General features: G+C 38.7%; 1 protein-coding gene across 3 annotated transcripts; it reads right to left on the reverse strand.

Annotated features, from left to right (window-relative positions):
- Positions 1–1,002: 1,002 nt before the first annotated feature.
- Positions 1,003–18,009, reverse strand: LOC128966064 (E3 ubiquitin-protein ligase HUWE1-like). 3 transcript variants are annotated; one of them, XM_054312869.1, is made up of 28 exons: positions 17,654–18,009; positions 17,447–17,573; positions 17,267–17,365; positions 17,072–17,191; positions 16,903–16,989; positions 16,624–16,776; positions 16,024–16,372; positions 15,820–15,926; positions 15,666–15,727; positions 15,413–15,582; positions 15,261–15,346; positions 15,013–15,114; positions 14,593–14,938; positions 14,058–14,515; positions 13,694–13,987; positions 12,644–13,588; positions 12,391–12,557; positions 11,954–12,076; positions 11,643–11,880; positions 10,994–11,533; positions 8,802–10,773; positions 5,822–8,710; positions 5,221–5,733; positions 4,721–5,123; positions 3,904–4,376; positions 1,973–3,842; positions 1,284–1,880; positions 1,003–1,212 (listed from the first exon to the last, which is right to left on the reverse strand). In XM_054312869.1, the coding sequence occupies exons 2-28, from the start codon at positions 17,489–17,491 to the stop codon at positions 1,110–1,112; spliced, it is 13,311 nt and encodes a 4,436-aa protein (XP_054168844.1). In that variant the 5' UTR covers positions 17,492–17,573; positions 17,654–18,009; the 3' UTR covers positions 1,003–1,109. The 3 variants fall into 3 exon arrangements, with proteins under 3 accessions (XP_054168844.1, XP_054168845.1, XP_054168843.1); XM_054312870.1 differs by having other exon boundaries at positions 3,910–4,376; positions 4,721–5,129; XM_054312868.1 differs by having other exon boundaries at positions 4,721–5,129.
- Between the last annotated feature and the right edge of the window lie 1,706 nt (positions 18,010–19,715).

Raw genomic sequence — 19,715 nt, forward strand, 5'->3', positions numbered from 1 at the left:
ATCAATATATATATATCCTATATATACTGTATTTAACTAACAATTTGTTTGTTTATACAAATAAATTTCATATCAAATCTGAGAATTTGATTTTGAAATGTTTAGTCTCAAAAAAAAAATCAGTATATATTATTGGTATACTGTATATACAGTACAATATATATATATATAATAATATTATATAGTAATTCCTAAATAATTGATTATATAATGTTATGATACAGTTATGATACACTGCACAGTGCACTATATATAATGTTTTTAAACGTTACTTTCCAGGTATATATATATATATATGTGTGTGTGTGTGTGTGTTAATGTGTGTTAGTGTGTAATTTTAAAATCGCATCAATTTTGAGTAAAGTTATGCAAAAATATTAATACTATAATAACTAAAAATATTTTTCATGTAAAAATTAATTTACCATAAATTTAAAAAACAATTACATACATAATATATATATATATAGTATATATAAATCAATATACAGTAGATTATAATTTTTATAAAAAATTAATATTATAAATAATTTTTATTTTTCAGATTTTAATATTTTAAATAATAAATGTTTTTTTTATACAAATCAAAAAAATATTAGCATTTAGTAATTATTCATCAATTTTTTTTAATAAAAAAATTAGACTACAAATCATAAAAATTATTAAAACTAATTATCATTTTAATTGTTTTCGTTTTTTTTTTAAATAATAATAGTTAAATCCAAATTAAATATACATATAAATTGAGAAAAAAAAGTATTATTATTATACACAGTATCTCTCTCTTTCGTAATAATTATTAATTAATTTTTGATTAATTAATAATATAATTATTTATATATCGAAATTATTATTATTTATTATTATTATTATTATTAATTATTATTATTAATTATTAATAATTATTATTCAATTTGAAAAATATAAAATTTTTTTTTGTTTGTTTTACTATTTAAATCACAGGCTTTTTAAGACGTTTAATATATATATATAATAACATATAATAATAAATATTAATTAATTAATTAATTAATTAATTAATATTTTTGTTTTTTTTTAATTAAACAAAACATGAATAAGTTATCGGTTTTTGTGATCAATTGTTTTCTTTAGGCAAAACCGAATCCTTCAGAGCACTCTTGAATCGCTTTGAGTAACATTAGTCTTAGTTTGTCGTATGTCTCATAGGCTGGCAGATCCAGTTGGTTAAAGCTAACGGTGCAACAAACAAAACAATCAATCAATTAATACCACAATCACTAACTATATATATGAATACATACCACGTATGTGCAGATGGCAGCCGATCGGTGGACCGGTCGTCCCGGTGTATCTGAAACTTTTGCGAACCGTTCATACCTTCCAGCGCACCGAAACCCTGGAGCGGTACTTTCGACGTGCCGGTAACAAACTGTAGAAACTTGGCCCGATCGGCCTGGTCAAAGCTGCGCAACGCCCGCCAAAACCATTGAATTTGTAGCGAATTTTGCTGATATTTATGATATTCGCTGTTCGCTTTCAGATCGTCAATGTCGACATTAGGCAAACCAGATATCAGTAGTTCCAGTTCTTGTTCGTTGAATATCGATATAAAACGTTTCGGTATAATTTCGTAGAAACCTTCGAGAAAGGCGTTCAACTGTTTCTTAATAGATCCGGTCATCTTTTCCTGGCAAACCAGATGAACGTATTCGTGTTTGACTTCTTCGGTAACCGGTATGTTGCGACCATTTGGTTTCAGATCGCGTACTTCGGTAACACCGAACTCTTGGATTTCGATACTGTAGGTCAGTTCGTAGCCGAGATCTTGGACTTCGTGTTCCAATAGAAAGACCAAACCCTGATAGAAGGCATAGTCTTCGCTTTCCATATCAGTGTATCTGTTAATCAGTGATTAAACAATAGATTATTAAAAAACAATTGTCACCAATAATATTGGATCAATTGATTGATCGATGACTACAATACATACTTAACAAGTTTTCCCAGTATATGCTTATAGAAGGAACGGGTGAAATAGCATTCGAGTAGTTTGTTGTCGTAGATGGCCTTAGCAATGACTCGGCCGACAAATTTAAAATAACTCAAATGATTTGAATTACAATGACTGGCACTGTTGATCATATAGGTTACCCGATCGCCCGGCGATGTGGTAAACAAGGCGTACATCGGATTGAATATTTCGCGCGATATAATGGTATACCATTCCCGTAGTAGACCGCCAGCGTCCTGGCCTTCTTCGCCTTCGAACACAATATAGAAACGATTTTTCCATTCTTCGGCACCGCGACGATGCAGTTCGCGAAACGAATCTTCGAAAACGTGTTCCCGTCGGACATGAACGGCAAGATCTTCACGTCGGGCGCCGTCATCGGTTCGTTCCAATTCTTGGCGAAAATAGCGCCGCTTGACATCGAAATCAAGTACACGGGTGTGATCGACCAGTACGGCAAACGGTCCTTCGGCCAGCGGTGTAGACGATTGGCGTAGAATTTGATTCAAAACAACGCGATGCGTTTCGGCAAATGTCAAAAATTTTTGTGTATCCGGCGGCAAATTGGTAACCGTCGAGTTCGGATCGCCAGTCAACGAATCGCCTGGCGCTGCCGGCGACAGTGGTGCCACTTCCCGATTAATGTGAGCCAATTGTTGGTCACGAGTTTCGTGTTTGTTGTCGCGGCGTTTGGTCGGATCTTTTTCGGTCGCGTGAACCAAAAAGAATGCCTCGACGGCCGGCTGCAGTACAAGTACGGCGTGATGATCGGGTGTGTCGGCCAATTCGAGCAAACAGGCACTCAGTGCTGCCCACAGATCTTCCAGATGTAGTTCACCACTGAGACTGTCGTCCTGACCGTCCACTTCCATAGCAATGTTGTTATCTGTTGTTGTTGTTGTCGGTGGTGTTGTCTTCTTAGTCTTTTGATGTCTAATAGTTTCCCGCAATTGGATTATCACTTTCAGTATTCTTAGAAAAAACGATTGACTCGAGGCTTTCGATGTCAGGGCGGACATCGACGGTAGCTGTACCTCACGGGCCGTTATATTATGTTTGACATTAGACGGCGCCGTAATGACAACCAAAGTGTTGGTAAAGCGGTCCTGAAACAGACCTTTGCCCATCTTTTCGGGACTCTGACTGTCCGGGTCGTTGGCAATCGATTCGGAAATGTTGGCATTCAGTGCCTTCAGTTCTTGTACTAGACTGTCGATGTGTTGGCAGACAACTGAACCCAGTTCTTGTGCGCCACGAAGTAATAGGCGAAGTACTGCACCCCGAGTGGTACCGCAGCTGCGCGACAGTCGCAACAGTAGAGCAGTGGCATCTTCGAGGCCTTCTTCCGAACACGACTTAGATGTCAGTACATCGACGGCCAGTTTGAGTTGTTCTTCAGACGCTATAATCTTTTCGATTTTCGTTTCCAGTGATGACGTGGACGAAGATGTGTCGCCGATAGAAATGTTGCTCTTTTTATCGTTTAATACATTATCGCTATTCGTATCGTTGGACAGTTCGTTAGTATCGGCAGCGGCATTGGCGGCGACTCTCGAATCAACTGTCATCTCAGTGTTAGCTGTGGTCACTACTACTGGTGCTGAAGCAGCAGCTGTTGATGTAGAGGTAGATGGTATCAATGGCTGCGATTGGCGTAAAGTAGTTTCATTTGCCGGCAATGCCAACGATATTAGTGCCAACAGACGCAACAACCGATCGGTAAGCATTGAACTTCGTTTGATTACCGAATGCGATAGCAAACAGATTATGTTAGACATTGGAGACGGTTCGACATTGCATTGGCTCGCGTCCGGATCGGTGGTCTGGGATGTGTTTAGACCGGACATACCTATAATAAGCAAATAATTAATTAATTATTATTATTATTATGATTACCATAATATACATACACATACTTTGACTTTTCAATACACTCTTTCCTTTACGACTATTACTACTGGAATCCAGTTTAACCAATACGTCCCAGAAATCGGTAACACCTTTTGATGATGAAGAAGAAGACGAGGAAGGAGTAGTCGGAACAGCAGCAGCAGAAGCAGCAGAGGAGTCGTCAGTCTTGGCAGTGACGACGCCGGCAGACATTTGATGAGCGTCGGGCAGAAAATGATTGGGAAACGATTTGGCCAAAGCTATCAGTGTGTCCAATACGTGCCGGCAGACCAACGGCGCTGCCTGCGGATGAATGGTAATAGTGCTTACACTTGGGCCGCAAGAACTGCCACTCTTTTTAGCGCTGGATGACGACGACGACGAGGCCGACGACGAACCGCCGGTTCTCTGGACTTGAAATACGTTTGTTCGACAGCCGAGTGCGGCGTCTAAGCTGATGGACAGCCACGAAGAGTTCGAATGAATGGCACTTCTGGTGTGATGTTAAACAAACAAACAAACAAATAGATAAAATTAAAAATTAGAAATCAATTATCAGATCCAATAGATTTAGTTTCAACTATAGATTCTTAATGGCCCTCATCTCTCATAATCTACATCCAGAAGAGCCATAAGTTCTCTCAGAAAACTATTGGATATTATTAATTAAAGTCGAAGTTTTTCGATGAAAAAAAACAACGACTCTAACAAACAACACCAACACTGTTCTCCTACAGAACCCCTCTCTCAGTGTTTGCTTCTAATCATTGGGCCGTTTAGTTTAGTAATCAATCAATCAATCAATAAAAAACATCAAAGACTTATTTGATCCCATACTTATGGTTCTGTGTCGACGAACTGGCATTACTTCCTTTGCGCGGACGAGTCGATTCGCTGGTCAGCTCTTTGAGCTCTTTTGTCTTCTCCATAATGGCCAACAGCGAATGTATGACCCACTGTCGAGTGGGTATATGATAGCATAGATTACGTAGAACACGATGCAGACGAATGGTATTGAGTTTGGGTTCTTCGACAAACAATAGGATCAGCAGACAGGATAGGGCTTCGTTATCGAGCAATTGTCGGCCTTTGAAACGACTGCTTGTAAATGTCGGCCGATGAGCGTTAACACTGGAACTGGCATTCAGATTACTACCGCCGGCACCCGATCGGCCAATATTCCATGGCCACTGGCCAGGCGGTACTGTATGTATAGTATATCGGGTACCACCCATTCGACCTGTAGCTAACCAAAAATCAAGTTCATTAGTTTTATCGGGTAATTACGGTATATTTTTTTAAAAATATCGGTAATTATTGTTATTAAATGTCGTTACCTGCTGTACGAAGAATACGAGACAAAGCAGTTCCGGCGTGACTCGAGAAGAAGCGCTCCTGCATTTGCCTGTGTCTGGCCTCCAACTCCTGGCGCAGTGCTTGAGCTTCGGTGGCCACATCGGGCGGCAACAGTGCCAGTTGACTGTCGTCCATATCGGCCAAAACTTGGCGCCGCAAACTCGGCGGCAATGTACCAATAAAACTACCGGCGTCTACCGGTGTGTCCGGATTGGCCGTTTGTTGAGCAATACGCTGTTGTTCGGCCCGCTGCTGGGCCAACACCTCTTCCTGTATATTGGGCGGCAAAGCGGCTAAAAATTCGGGATTAACTTCGGTAAATGTGTTGCTACTCTGGGCACTGCTCGAGGCCTGAGTGGTTGTAATGTTGGCGGCAGTGGTCCGCTGTTGTTGCAGACGCTGGAGACGCAAATGTTCGGCAATAACTTCTTGGCGAATATTTTCGGGCAAAGCTGCCAAAAATGATGGATCAACACCTTCGGGAATATCTGGTTCTGGGGGGTGGGGGAGGCGAGACAAAAATAAAAAATCAATTACCGATACATTTACGGTTATGTAATTTTAAATTACACAATCAATTACCTGTATTTATATTGTTTGGCGCATTAATTGTTGCACTCAATAGATCGTCAACAGGTTGTTGTAGTTGTTGGGCAAGTAGTGCTTCGCCAATAGTCTGGATTTGTTGGGGTGGCGGCTGCGTCGGTGCTATTATAGTCGGTGTCAGCGATGGTACAATCGATTCGATAGAAGTAGTCGATGTAGTATGTGTTTGGCTCTCATCGCCGATGGCTACCATATTGTTGTTCAAACCTTCGCTACTTGTATTGGTCATCGTTGATAGATCTTCAGGTGTAATAGCATTGCCGACATCGCTGTCCTGTTCGTAGTGGACAGGCGGCGGCGGTCTATCGGGTGGGTTAGTCGTATTAGTGTGTTGTTGTTGTGTATCAATTGGTTGCAATAATGGATTCAGTGATGGCATAATTGGCTGCTGATGTTGTTGTTCACTAAGTGACGATTGATTTGTTTCGTCGTCATCATCATCATCAACACCATCGTCGACATCATCGTCGTCGTCATCGACATCATTATCGTTATTGATATCCATTTCGATTCGGTCGTTGATAACCATTTGGATTCGTTGGTCAAAAGCGTTCATCTCAGGCATATCGGGTATTACTTGAGTTTCAGTGCACACCATTTCGGTAACTTCGTTGTCATTTTGAATGCTACTAAAGTCTCCGTTTGTCGACGCAGTTTCGGTTACTTCCATTGAAACGGCTGGCGAAACTTCGGCAACATCGTCGTCGGCCAGACCAGCCGTTCGGTTATTGGCGGCGGCGGCAGACGAACTCTGGTAAGCCGGTCCGAGTACTTGTTCGACCAGCGAAGCGGCCAACTTCTCGGTACTCATGTTTACCTGTTCGCTATCAGGTTTCACCGATTCATTTGATTTGGACTTTTCTTCGGCTAATCGTTTTTCTTCGTCTTCTTTCTTCTTCTTTTCTCTTCTATCATTGAGTTCGTCGTCGCGATGTTTCTCCAGACAGTCGATGATTTCTTTCTTAATCAACGAAACACAATCATGCAATGAATCGCCGTCTAAGACACGCGATTCTTCTGTCCACCGGAGCATTGCCGACGGCACAGAGCCTAATGTCGAACTCGAATTTCCCGAAACAAATGAATTAGGATTTTGCAATTCAAACAGTTCGTCATCGGTGGCCAATATATGCAGATCATTGCTCGTTAGGATTACTTGAGCCGATGTCGAACCGGCACCCAAACCCGACGAACTGGTCAACTGTAGTATATCTTGAGCCGTATTTGGACCCAACAGACGTTGGAGTATTGCTGGCGGATTCGGATGTCTGGTGGTAGGCAAATGCCAACTATGATGATTGGCAGCACTGGTACCCAACGATGGTCTATAGATTCGCTGACGATTGGCTCTATGCGATCGGTTGGTCAGTATTCCGGCAGTGCCGGCATTGGTATTGGCGCTGTGAGACAGTACGGAAGCCCCGGCATTGTCGCCGTGGCGGACAAGAAGCGGATGAGATATGGATACGTTTCCCGGTGCCGGCGGTACTGTTGGCTGTGTTGCATCGGTTCCATTGGTTTGTTCGTCACCAATGATCGGCAGAAGTGTCGATAGACGATCGCCAACGTGTAGTACCGAAGCCGGAAACATTTCTTCCAAATCAAACACCAGACCATCGTCTCGATCGTGATAACGGAATACATGTTCGCCAATATCGTCGGGTTCGACATAAGCCGATACTTCATCATCTTCCTCGGGATCTTCATCGTCGTCGTCGTCATCAATGTGTTCATCATCTTCGTCGTCATCGTCATCATCATCGTCGTCACGTTCTTCATCGGCAGCGCTGCCATCTTCATCATCGTCGTCGTCATCACTTTGCGAGTCGTCTCCACTTTCGCTTTCGGCACCATTCGAATTGATTACATTGTCGTGATGTTCGGAGTGGTGTTCGGCATTGTCTTCGTGTTCAATATCGTCGTTATGTTGATCTTCTTCATCGTCATCCGTACGAATACCGTCCGAAGTAAAGGTTCCGCTACGCGGATGAACTGAATCATTAAATTCGCAAAGACTGTCCAGAACATAGGCTTCTTGTTCCTGTTCGACAGTATCGTCGACTTCAGCCACTTCGGTGGCCACAAAATTGCCGCCAATATCGTCGCCGACATTATTCGATTCATTTTGATTATCGGCAAACGAGTTACCGTTCGGTAGTAGTACACCAGTAGTTTCATTGTTGTTCGGTTGATGATTGACTTCCGACGATAATGTCTGTGTGGAAAATGTAGCCGTTTGTGAATTGTTCAGATTGGTGGCCACAACAACATCTTCTTCCATGGCCTCAGCGTTTGTATTGTTTTGTTCTGATTTGAACATAGATTTGCCACCGCTTTTCAGTGCAATTTGTGGCGGAATGTTGACAATCCGTGACAGTGTTTCCAACGGTTTCAGAGTTGCATTCACTGTTTGGGCCATATTCGGTGATGACAAGTCCAGTGAATGGGTAACGCGGGCCAAATCGGTAACCAGTCCGCGGCGTAATAGATTTTTGACGATACCGTTCATCAGACTGGTCTGACTGCGCAACGAATTCTGGATATTCTGTTGCGACGATGACGACGAAGCAGTTGTCGGTGCCGGACACGACTCGATCATTGTACTGATCAGCGAAGTCAGCGCCTGAATCTTAGCGTGTTTTTCGTTGGATTCGTTCAGAATAAGAGTCCGATGTAGTGCCGACTTGACTTCGTTGACTAAACTTTGCTGAACTTCGGGTGTATGAGTGGCCGATGCCAGGGCAGCAAATAGTACACGTGATAGTGCGGAACAATCGCGATCGCCGATTGTCTGTGTCGGCGGTAACAGATGATCCAATATGAACGACAGTGCAGTGCATTCTTCGGTTATGAGCTCTGATTGACCTTAAAAACAAAAGAAGTAGAAAAACAATTAATCAATCAATAAATTAACAATCAATTCAAACAACAATAAACTTCGGATGAAAATACAAACCACTTGTATAGATGTGATCGCAGATAGCTTTGGCAACAATATTGTAAGATCGGGTCAATTCGGCTAATAGTCTCAATATCAGCGACTGTGTCAACAGTATACGACTTTTCTTATTGTTAGCCTCTTCATCGGCAGTCAGAACATTGAGAACTGTAGCAGTTTTCAACTGTTGTTCCGCTGGCGGAGTGGTCGTAGTGGACGAGGCGACATCGTTATCGTTGGATATTTCGTCCGTATCGTCGGCTTGTATCATATCGGCACTGGCGTCACGATTGATAATCTGGCTGACAGTGGTACTGACGGCACTGTTTATTTGAGTGTTAACAACCGCTGTTTCGTTGTCGGCTGAATTGTTGGCCGATTTTACGGTCAGTGCATTCAATAGATCGCATATAACTTCGCGACTAATGTTTGATGTGTTGGTGACTGAGGATGAAGTGCTGGTATTCATCTGTTCGTTAACTGACAGTTTTCCCGGTAATACTTTGAGAAATTGTGTCGAATTAGAGTTCAATGCTCGGGGATCTTCTTCTTCACGTTTGGTCAGTGGTATCAGATTGATTCGCAGTACAGATTTGGCCATTTCGATGAACAGTTTGTCGTCACGACAGGCGGCCGGACCCAACACACGCATAATGTAATGCATTTCACGGCAAGCGAGCGGCGAATGATGTGTTTGCATACGAATCACTTTTTCCATTGTCTGTCGTAAAGTATAGGGGTCTTCGAGTACGTGTCTGATTATGAGTGTGGCCAGTGATGTAAAACCGGTGAAAGCCGACGCCTGAGTCAACTGTAGGACAGCCCGAACGCCTCCCTGTTCGGCAAACAAGGCCGCAGTTTCGTTATTACGTGTTAGACGAAGACACAGTCGCATAACGGCGTGCAAAGTATCGGCTTCGACAGGTATGTTGATAAAGCCGACCAAAGTCGTAATCAACGACTGACAGTGTCTGGATTCGATAACTGGTGTCAGTTTTTCGGTATCCGATTGTTGGCCACCACTTTTTGTGAGGTCACTACTGTTATTATCATCATTTGATTGTTTAGCTGACTCGTCCACAACAAACATAATCGGTCGCCAATTGCCAGTTTCTTCGTTAATCTGAACCATTGTCGACAATTGAACAGTATATCGACGACGACCGGCCGAAAATCGGATAACTTGTTCGCCATTTTTATAGGCTTCGTCAATAGCTTTGTTATTTGCGGCTACATAGGCTGACCAGCGACCAGTACGGTCGTCAAACCATTTCCACAATCGTTTCGTAGCCTTCAATAAGGGTGTCCTCCGGGACGAGGCAATGGCCGCTTTATCATACAAATCAATTAACAGTATCAACGGTGCCAACCATTTAGGTGTTATCACATTGTTTTTGTTATTGTTGGCCACCAGACTCATCAAATGGTGAGCCTTTTCGAGTAGTATTACCATATCGTCGATGATATTGGCTTTGGAAAAGTTGAACGCACATTGATGTCGTAGTTCTTCAAATAACAGGGTAAACAAATGGATCCGTGCGGCCGCTTTCGACGCTTCGGGTATCTGAGCCACTTGTGAGGCCCATTCGGTAACCGATCGTTTATCGGCGTCGCGCATATAACCGGTACTTTCGATTAGTTTCGTTACATTCAGACTGATTTCGCTCAACAAATGCGATATCATTTGCGAACACCATTTATCACCGTTGCGTTGGGCAACAGCCAGTAACAGATCGCATATTCGGTAAACAGTATCGGGCAGTGTATCCAACAATCGTAGACAACCGGATAGTATATCACCGGTAAACGAATCCAGTAGTTCTTTGTTTATCGGTTCTTCGTTAACCAATTTGATTTCGACGGACTGGTCGCCGCTAGTCGTTGCAGTGTCACCTTCTTCGTCGTTGACGGTAATGTTTTCGCCCAACGACATGGCAATGGCTCTCATCATCTGATCCTCTTCGGACATATCCCAGTCAGTTGGCAATCCCTTTAAAAATAATTATTTATTTTTTTATAGATTAAATGTGTGATAAATTTTAACAATCGATTAAACAAAAAAATTCAATTAATTGATTCTCAATATCTTTATATAATTTTACACATTTTTGGATCTCAACTATCGTATGGATAATTAATGGCAGATAATTGGCCTCTGATATGTGTAGAGTAGTGGGGAAATTACACAATTGGGTGAAAAAATTACATACCGGTGTCGATCTAAGCGGTCCCGGATGACTGAGCAGATAATCGGTTGCCTGTTCCAGACTATTGGTTTGCATCAGTGCATCGATTGCCAATTCCCGGGCGAAACCCATATCGACCAGTTGTTGAAGATTTTCGGAATTAATACCCTGATCGTCGATTTCATTGATACGACCTGTCGGGCGATTGGGGGCACCGGTACCAACAGGTGCCAGATTAGGAGCTGCTGCTGCTGCAGCTACAGGATTGGCAGCGGCGGCCGCAGCAGCCGCTGCGGCTGCATTAGCACTGGTAGTTGTTGTCGTATTGGTTGAACTAGTAGTGGTAGCATTATTAGCACTGCTGGTGGTAGTAGTGGTAACAGTAGGTGTCGTAGTCGATGATGATGTCGTTGTCGTCTCCTTTTCTTTGGCCAATTTTTCTTGAATAATAGCCTCTCCTTTAAGAATATGACACAGAATTGCTAGAATCGATTCGGACATTCGTTCGCCGTGTACTTTCAGCGGCTTTTTGTCCCATAGATGACATATACATTCAAAGGCCCGCTAGAAATATCGTAACAAATGATAATAAAAAAAAGTTTTAATATTATAGCTAACCCTACCATATAAATATCCGGCATTAGCTACCGGTACTACTATTACTACTACTAACCCGATGGGTTCGTATAAGATACTGAACGGCATTGAACGGTTCAAAATCGCCCGACTGTGGCGTTTTGGTGGCCGGCATTGTATGGGGAGATTCCAATACCATACGCGGATTGACCATCTTTTCCAATAGCATTAGCCACGAGTCGAGAAACTCGCCGGCACCTTCCGGTAGGTCCGGGTGCTCGAGACCCTGGACCGGAGGCACTAGACCGTCTTGGGTGATGGCCCATTTAAATGTACTAAAATAAATATATATAATTATTATTAATAGCCGGTAATTAATTACCCGTTCAATTGTTTGTTAATAATTACTTAAAAAAGGCGTCCTGACCGCCACACATAACAAACTTCTGGAGCATCAGATGATAGGGATGTTTTCGATCGTCAAACAACATGGGAGACGTAAAACCAACCGAACATATATAAAATGTTAATCTAATTAATTGATTAAAATAATAAAAAATTAATTAATAATTAAATTTATAAGTAATATATATATATATAATTAATTAAATTAATTATAATTAAAAAAAAATTATCGCATTATACGAATTCCAGCTTAAGTTTCAATTAAAATATTAAAAAACTTAAGCAACGATGCTATGAATGCTATTTATTATAGGCATTGATTACGACCACCAAAACAATTAGGTTTGTAATTGGGGAGATACCTAATGCCAAAAATATATGGGGGTAATTTTACCACCCAACCCCCCCTCCTACACACACCCACCACTAAAAAAACTCACCTAAACTTTGGAATAGGTGACGTTGAGGGAGGTTGCCATGAAAGACCACTAGCAAGAAGTTTTGTTAACGATTTAGCGACATTGCGGGCCGAAACCGAAGGCACTGACGGCTGATTTTGAACGTTATGATGACTACGACGATGTCTTATAGGAGATCCAACACATAGCTATCCACGACAACAACAACAAAAATGATATAATTTAAATACAAACACTTTTACCTCTCAAAAAAAACTATCTATAAATAACATACTTTGACGAGAAGGCCAAATAGTTCGGCCAATGCCCGGCCAAGTCGCGAGGCACTGGTCAACAATGGTTTAATCTGTTTTTGTTGAGCTGTCATTTTTGATGATTGAGTACTACTACTACTGTTCGGACTCTTAGTCTTATTTTTCTTAATTGCTTCGGCAGCGGCAGCCGAGGAGGCGGTGGTGGGCGTCATGTCATTGGTATCGTCGACTTCCATGTTAGTAGCGGTCGAAGTGGTGGCCGATGAAAGGGCAGCACCGGCGCCGCCATTCGCATCCGTATCACTGATTTCGACGGCAACAATAACATCTGTATCGTTCAGATTCAGAGCACTGGTAAGCCGTTCCAGTTGGTGTCGACCAAACTGCCAGTTAGCATTGGCCGAAGATTCGGAACAGAGAGCCAACAGTACAGTACTTTCCCAAACGAGTGACGTGTAGAGTCGGCTGAGTCCTTGGAGGACAGTTAGGCCCAGTTTGGAGCCCCAGTGGGTAATCGATAGATTACGTATATCACTTTGGCCGGTACGGCATACGTGCACAAACATCAGTATGTAGGCGTGGGCGGCCGACATGGCGTGCAATAGCGGTGTTAGCGATGATGTCTGAAAAGGATCGCTATTGATGTTACCCGAAGCCAGAACCAGTTCTTCTAGTAGTACACTACCGCCGGGTGGATCGAGTGGCCGATGTAGTAGATCTAACTTTTCGAGCACTTGATTGAGTGCGTTTAAGCCAAGGGTTAGTACTTGTCGTTCGTGTGCCAAATTCAATATGGATTTGCAAACACTGGCCACCGATAGACAGGCCGGTGACATTGAAAAATCAATGGGAAGATTAGGTAATTGAAGAATATTCAGCAACGGTGTCAATCCGTTTTGTTTGACAAATTCCCGGCAATGATCGTCAGTTGAATTATTGCTTAGAATGGCGTCAACAAAACGCATCTGAAGATTGAGAACAATTGAAAACAATAATTAAATTCAAAAGCAATTAACAATTAAATAATTTTCAATTAAAATTCAAACATTACTACTACTACTACTACTAACCACATTCAATATATAGTCAACGAGTGGAACTGGCGTTTTGGCGTCACTACTAGTGCCGCCGTTGCCATTGGTTTTCAATGTCAAAGCAGTGGCAGCATTGGTCGCGTCGTCGTCTTCCTCTTCTTCTTCATCTGAAGAACCGACTTCGTTACCGACTGGTGTGTTATTATTACGTACGACATCGTTGTTGTTGGCGCCGCCGACGCCACTGCCGTTCGTATCGTTTGATTTTGCTGTCGGCTTAGAGCAGACATAATTGGGATCAGTTCCCAATAGGCAGAGCTCTTCGAGTAACTAATTTTTTTTGAATCAATACAATAATTAAATACAAATTATAACATTAAATATATCAGACAAACAATACTTTGATTATAGCAGACGTTGCATCTGTCCTCAGACTTGGCTGATGTCTCATCAGTTCGTCCATAGCATTGCCTAAGTTTGAAGCGGTATCACCCATTGGATCACTACTTCTGCGGCGACGCATTGCTGGCAAATAATCGGCCGACAGAAGCACTTTGAATAGACGCTCGAATGGCTTGCAGGCGACAAACGCCTCGAGACCGCGACTGTTCAGACATAGGGCACTGAATACGTTCGGTAAAGAGGCCAACACTTCGCGAGTCGCGGGAACTTCTTTGACAAGTAATGCGTGTAGGACTACATCGGTTAGACCGTTCTCCTGAAGCGATGACAGCAGTGATGGTTCTTGAAAGACATAGACAGTGACGACATCGGTGGCTAAAAGGAATAGCGACGGACCGTAGTATTCGGCGTTACTGATGATGTGTCGCAAAGATCGCGGAAGATTGCCGTACATTACTAATAATGAAATAAATAACGAAATTAATTATCGGTAAATATTTTTCAAACAATTTACTAATTAATTAAGTAATTACAGTGTCGTATAGTATCAGCAAATGCCGGATCCTGAATGGCTTTCTTCAAAAAGTTGAGCATCGATTTCAGTAATGCCGCTCTTTGTGGATAACATTGTATATCTTTGATGGGCTGATCTATTACTATTGATGTCGTTCCAGAAGTACTTGGATTACCGCTAATATCATCGACATTATGACTACTACTACTACCACCACCAGCACCAGTCGAATCGACTTCCATGGGTATATCACCGCAATTGGTGGACATTAGCGATTCATTTAGTAGGGCTTCGGTTGATTCGCGTCTAGTGGCGGCCACTTCAATGACAAACGGTTGTTCAATTCGGCAAATGTCAACCTCGTACTGAAAATTAATAAATAAATAAATAGATATTTATTTTACCGATAATTTAACTAAAAAAATTTTTTAATCCAAACCTCCAATCGTTGAACAAACGCATTGAGACCAGAATGAGACTGAAAGGCAGTCATATCGAGGTTTGTTATGAGATCTATAACTCTGACGGCTCGAGTCACGAACTATCGGTAAATAATAAACACAACAAAAAAACCCGTTATTATAGAAGTCAAACAATTTTAGATAAAAAAAACAAATCGGTAAACATTTTTTTTCGTTTCTCTCTCTCTCTCTCTTTCTATCGGTAATTATGGTAACAAATAATTACCGTAATGTGTTCCGATTCGGTACCCTTCCAGTTGATCACTTTAAGCAATGACTCCATCATTCCGCACTGGACTAAAGCTTCGCCTCCTAAAAATACAATAAATTTTTTTAATGACAACCCGATTCAAACCACCAGTGCTTATATACACATACCGTTTTCATAACTGGCCAAATGATATAGAAATGAAAATAATGCCGTTGCAAATGGCAGTGGAAATAGATCGGTGTTACCATCGATGAGCGCCTGAATACAACTGCGTACCAGTGCCGGCAAAAAGCCGTGATAAGAGGCGGCTCCCGTTACGTCAATAATCGTATTTAATCTATAATTGTTGGGACAATAATTTGAATCAATTATTATTCAAAATTTACTAATAAACTCAACAACAATAAAATCTATACAAACTTTGAATTTCTATCTAAATGTATAATAGATGTTAACGTCCTTAAAGAGGCGGCTTTTATCTCCTAATAGATTCACAAACAAAATATAAATTTAATTATTGAGTTAAAAAAACTATAATTAAACAATTAATATAATATAATTAAAAAAAAAATACAATTAAATTGTTGTCTTTTAATTCCAATACGTCTACTAATTCTTCAATTAGTCCATTATAGAGAAGTGATGCCGCATTGTCTTGTAATGACATCGCTTGACAGTAAACTATATACAGAAAAAAATATATACAAATATGAAAATATCATCAAAAAAATAAATAATGGATCAAATCAGGTGAACAACAACAACAACAATAACATACCAATTATGGATAAGGCCTGTAGTCTCGCCTGAACGCACTGAAGACGTTGCTTATAATTTGAAAAACTTTTCGCTAGTCTTAGATGTGTAAACAATAGCATCTGTTTGTCGACAGGAATCTTATACGAGTCGTCCATCTCTTCCATAATCTGTGCCAATGTTTTGTCCAATTGATCGATACTATCAATATGAATGACATTCAATGATGAAGTATTTTTCTTCGTATTTGTCGGATCCGAATCACTAAAGTATTCAAAATGAAGTGTCGTAGCACTGGATGGAAATGCAGACATCGGTAGGTTTTGACAGCATTCGGCTAAACCGAAACCGTTTTCTTTTCCGCCCCAATTCTGGTATATTTAAAAAAAACAAACAAATCATATGTTAGAGTAAGTTTCAGTCGGAAATAAAGACATTCAAATGATCTCTACATCTGTGCCAAACTCTATAGACAACTACTAATTTACGGCACTGTTTTAAACAATTGAATTAATGGTTTTAATTTCATTAATCAACTAACTCTTATAGTGCCGCCGAAAAAAAGTGATCAGTTAAGTGATAGACAATAGACAATAACAAACAAACAAAAAATAAGACAAACCTCTGCCAGATATGTCAATCGTATGAGTAATGCCTGTCGTTTTTCGGTACTTATTCGTGATATAAAATTAGATCTCTTGCTGAAGACATAGAGTAGATTTAATACGGCTAAGACTATTTGCATGTCTCGCGATGACAATAGTGTTATTAAATGCTATTTTTAAAAATTTCAAAAAACAAACAAACAATACATCAACAACAAAAAAATCAATTGATCCAATTGGTATTAAAACAAATCAAAAATTTTAGTCCATTTAGTCATCCAAACAATCAAACAAACCTCCATTGAATTGTACAGATGTCTCGAAAATGAGTGTTCAATTAGTAGAGCCGTAAACATAATTATGTTCATTAGGAGCTCTTTCTTCTAGTAGATGAAAAAACAAACAAATTGAAAGATAATTATCATCAGTTCAATGGGTTATATTGACTATTGAATTGATATTTACAGTTTCATTGTTGGCCTCATCGACCGGCAGTGACCATTGGCTTTCGTTTTGACGAAAACAACACGACTCGAGTATCGAGTCAAAGATGTCGAGTACATCAATCCAATGGTAGAGTTCACACTAAAAGTGACAAAAAAAAAATAAGATAATATATAACCGATTAAAAGACAACCATTGCTTATAAGATATCATTACTTTTCCACAATTCCATGACTTAATATTCTTCAGTTCGACCAATAACTCGGTTTCTGTACACGCCTTCAGCCTATCGATGAGTGCCTTACAGTCGGCCGGCTTTGAAAAACAATTAATGAATTAATTAATTAAATGAATCAATTGATTGACGACAACAACAATAACAATACTAATCATTACCACTTCGGACGAACTCTTCTTTGATTTGCTTCTGTCGATCTTCATGTCGGTTGTTGTCGTGGTCGTCGTGACTGACGATTTGTTAAACGACTTTTTTTTTAATGATTATGATGACAACAACGATAATCTGTTTGAATAATAATTCAAGACATTGGGGATCAGTTATCATCCATATTGTCACATCAATTGATATCATAAAATACATACAATGAAATCATGGCTTTTCTTCTTCTTCTACTTGTTCTTCAATAACCAGTCGGTTGTTGTTGTCATCAAAATGTGCTGATAGTAGTCGTCGTTAAGATATGATGTGTCCACACATACACACCTCACGAGTGATTGATTTTTTTGTATTATTTATTATCTTATTTTCAATTAACAACTATTGAATTCAATTCAATTGATTGCTATTTAAATTGCAATTAAAAAAAACTACTAAAACTATTGTGTGTTTCAATGTTTTCAATCCATTTATAATATTAATATTAATATAAAAAACCATTCATTCATTCAATTGAATGATACATACATTTCATTTGTGTGTTGAGATTGTAATACAACAAAATGACTTCGCATTTTAAAAACAACGTTTAATATACAGTATATATATATAAATACATTATATATATATATATAGTTGTATTGGAAATACATTGGAAAATGTGTTTTCTCTCTCTCTCTCTCTCTCTTTCTATACCCCTAGTAATAGTGTAGTAAAATACCAGTTATTTATTAATACATTATTTAACATCAATGACGGCAATCCTATATCAATGATGATAAAGCATTTAAATCAACAAAAAAGCATTGTTTGATTGAATACCACAGTAGAGACCCTCTAAAAAAAAAAACAATACAATTAATATACTGTATATATAGTATATTAAACTTTAGGTATGGACACCCACTTACCCGCCCACTCTCAACTAACCTCCCTATCTGTATATAGTGACAATGATTTTTTTTTTGTGTTAAATATGTGGCTATAATGTTGCCTATAGATAACATTAGGTGGCGTACCCCACCCCCCCCCCACCAGTCAATTTAAAAGTTAGCTATAGTCACAAAATTAGCATGCTTAAAATTTTTTAATAATAATAATTTTTTTGATAATTATATGGATTTAATAGTTATTAAAAAATTTTATGTTTTTGTTTTTTTTTATAATTTTTTCTTTATTGGAAAAAATTTATATTTATACTATTTTTATTATTTTAATAGCAAATAATTTTTCTATGTTTTAATATTTATGGTTAATATTTTATTTATATTATAATTATAAAAAAAAATTATGTTTATATTATTATTAAATATTTGCAATTTATATATGTTATAGTATTTAGTATTTTAAAATAGCTTTTTAAAATCCCCAGATTATCATTTAAATATATATATGATATACTAAATATATTTATAAATATTTATTTTTATATTATTATAATGTATGTGTAATTTATTTTATTTATAAAAATGTTATCAAATTATTATTATTATTGACTACTAGTTATTTTCCAATGTTTTTACTACAATTGGTAGATAATGTTTCAAAAAGTTTTTTTTCTTTAAAAATCTAATATTAATATAAGTTATAATTTATAACTAACTATAAATGTTTTAATAAAATTGTTTTTAAATTTTTATTTTTTATCGCTAGTACTATCATATATCATGATATACTTAGAAAATATTTAATTAATTAAAATCTACATAAAATTCATTTACAATCAATTAATTATAATAATCTAATAAAGCTATAATTAATTATTAAATATATATTAAATATATAAAAGTTTTATATTTAAGTAATTGTTTGACGATTTTTGTTGTTGTTGTTAATTGTTGTTAATTATGTAATTATTAATTTGTTTAAATTAAACCCTAATTTTTATTGTTCAATGTTTTATTAAAATATTATATAAACTTTTAAAAAAAACTTGAATTTAATTTTTTTTTATATATAAAATGATTTTAAAGGTGAAGGGCTTCTCATCTAAACATTGACTTTAGTCGACAAAAGAGAGCTATTTTTATAACCAAAAACTGGTTTACTCTCTCTCTCTCTCTCTCTCTCTCTCTCTCTCTCTCTCTCTCTCTCTCTCTCTTTCTTTCTTTCTGTATATATCATCACATTTGTTGTTATTATTATTATTAAAATACCAGACATTTCACATAATAAGAGATTAGTAAAAACATATTATGGATACTTAAAAAATAAATAAATAAAGTACAGGTATTCATGTAATTTTGTTTTTTTTTAAATATTTGACAG

The sequence above is a fragment of the Oppia nitens genome, unplaced genomic scaffold (assembly GCF_028296485.1).
Source record: "Oppia nitens isolate AA-2021 unplaced genomic scaffold, nextdenovo-longstitch-racon4-pilon3 scaffold19_pilon_pilon_pilon, whole genome shotgun sequence".
Lineage (NCBI taxonomy): Eukaryota > Metazoa > Arthropoda > Arachnida > Sarcoptiformes > Oppiidae > Oppia > Oppia nitens.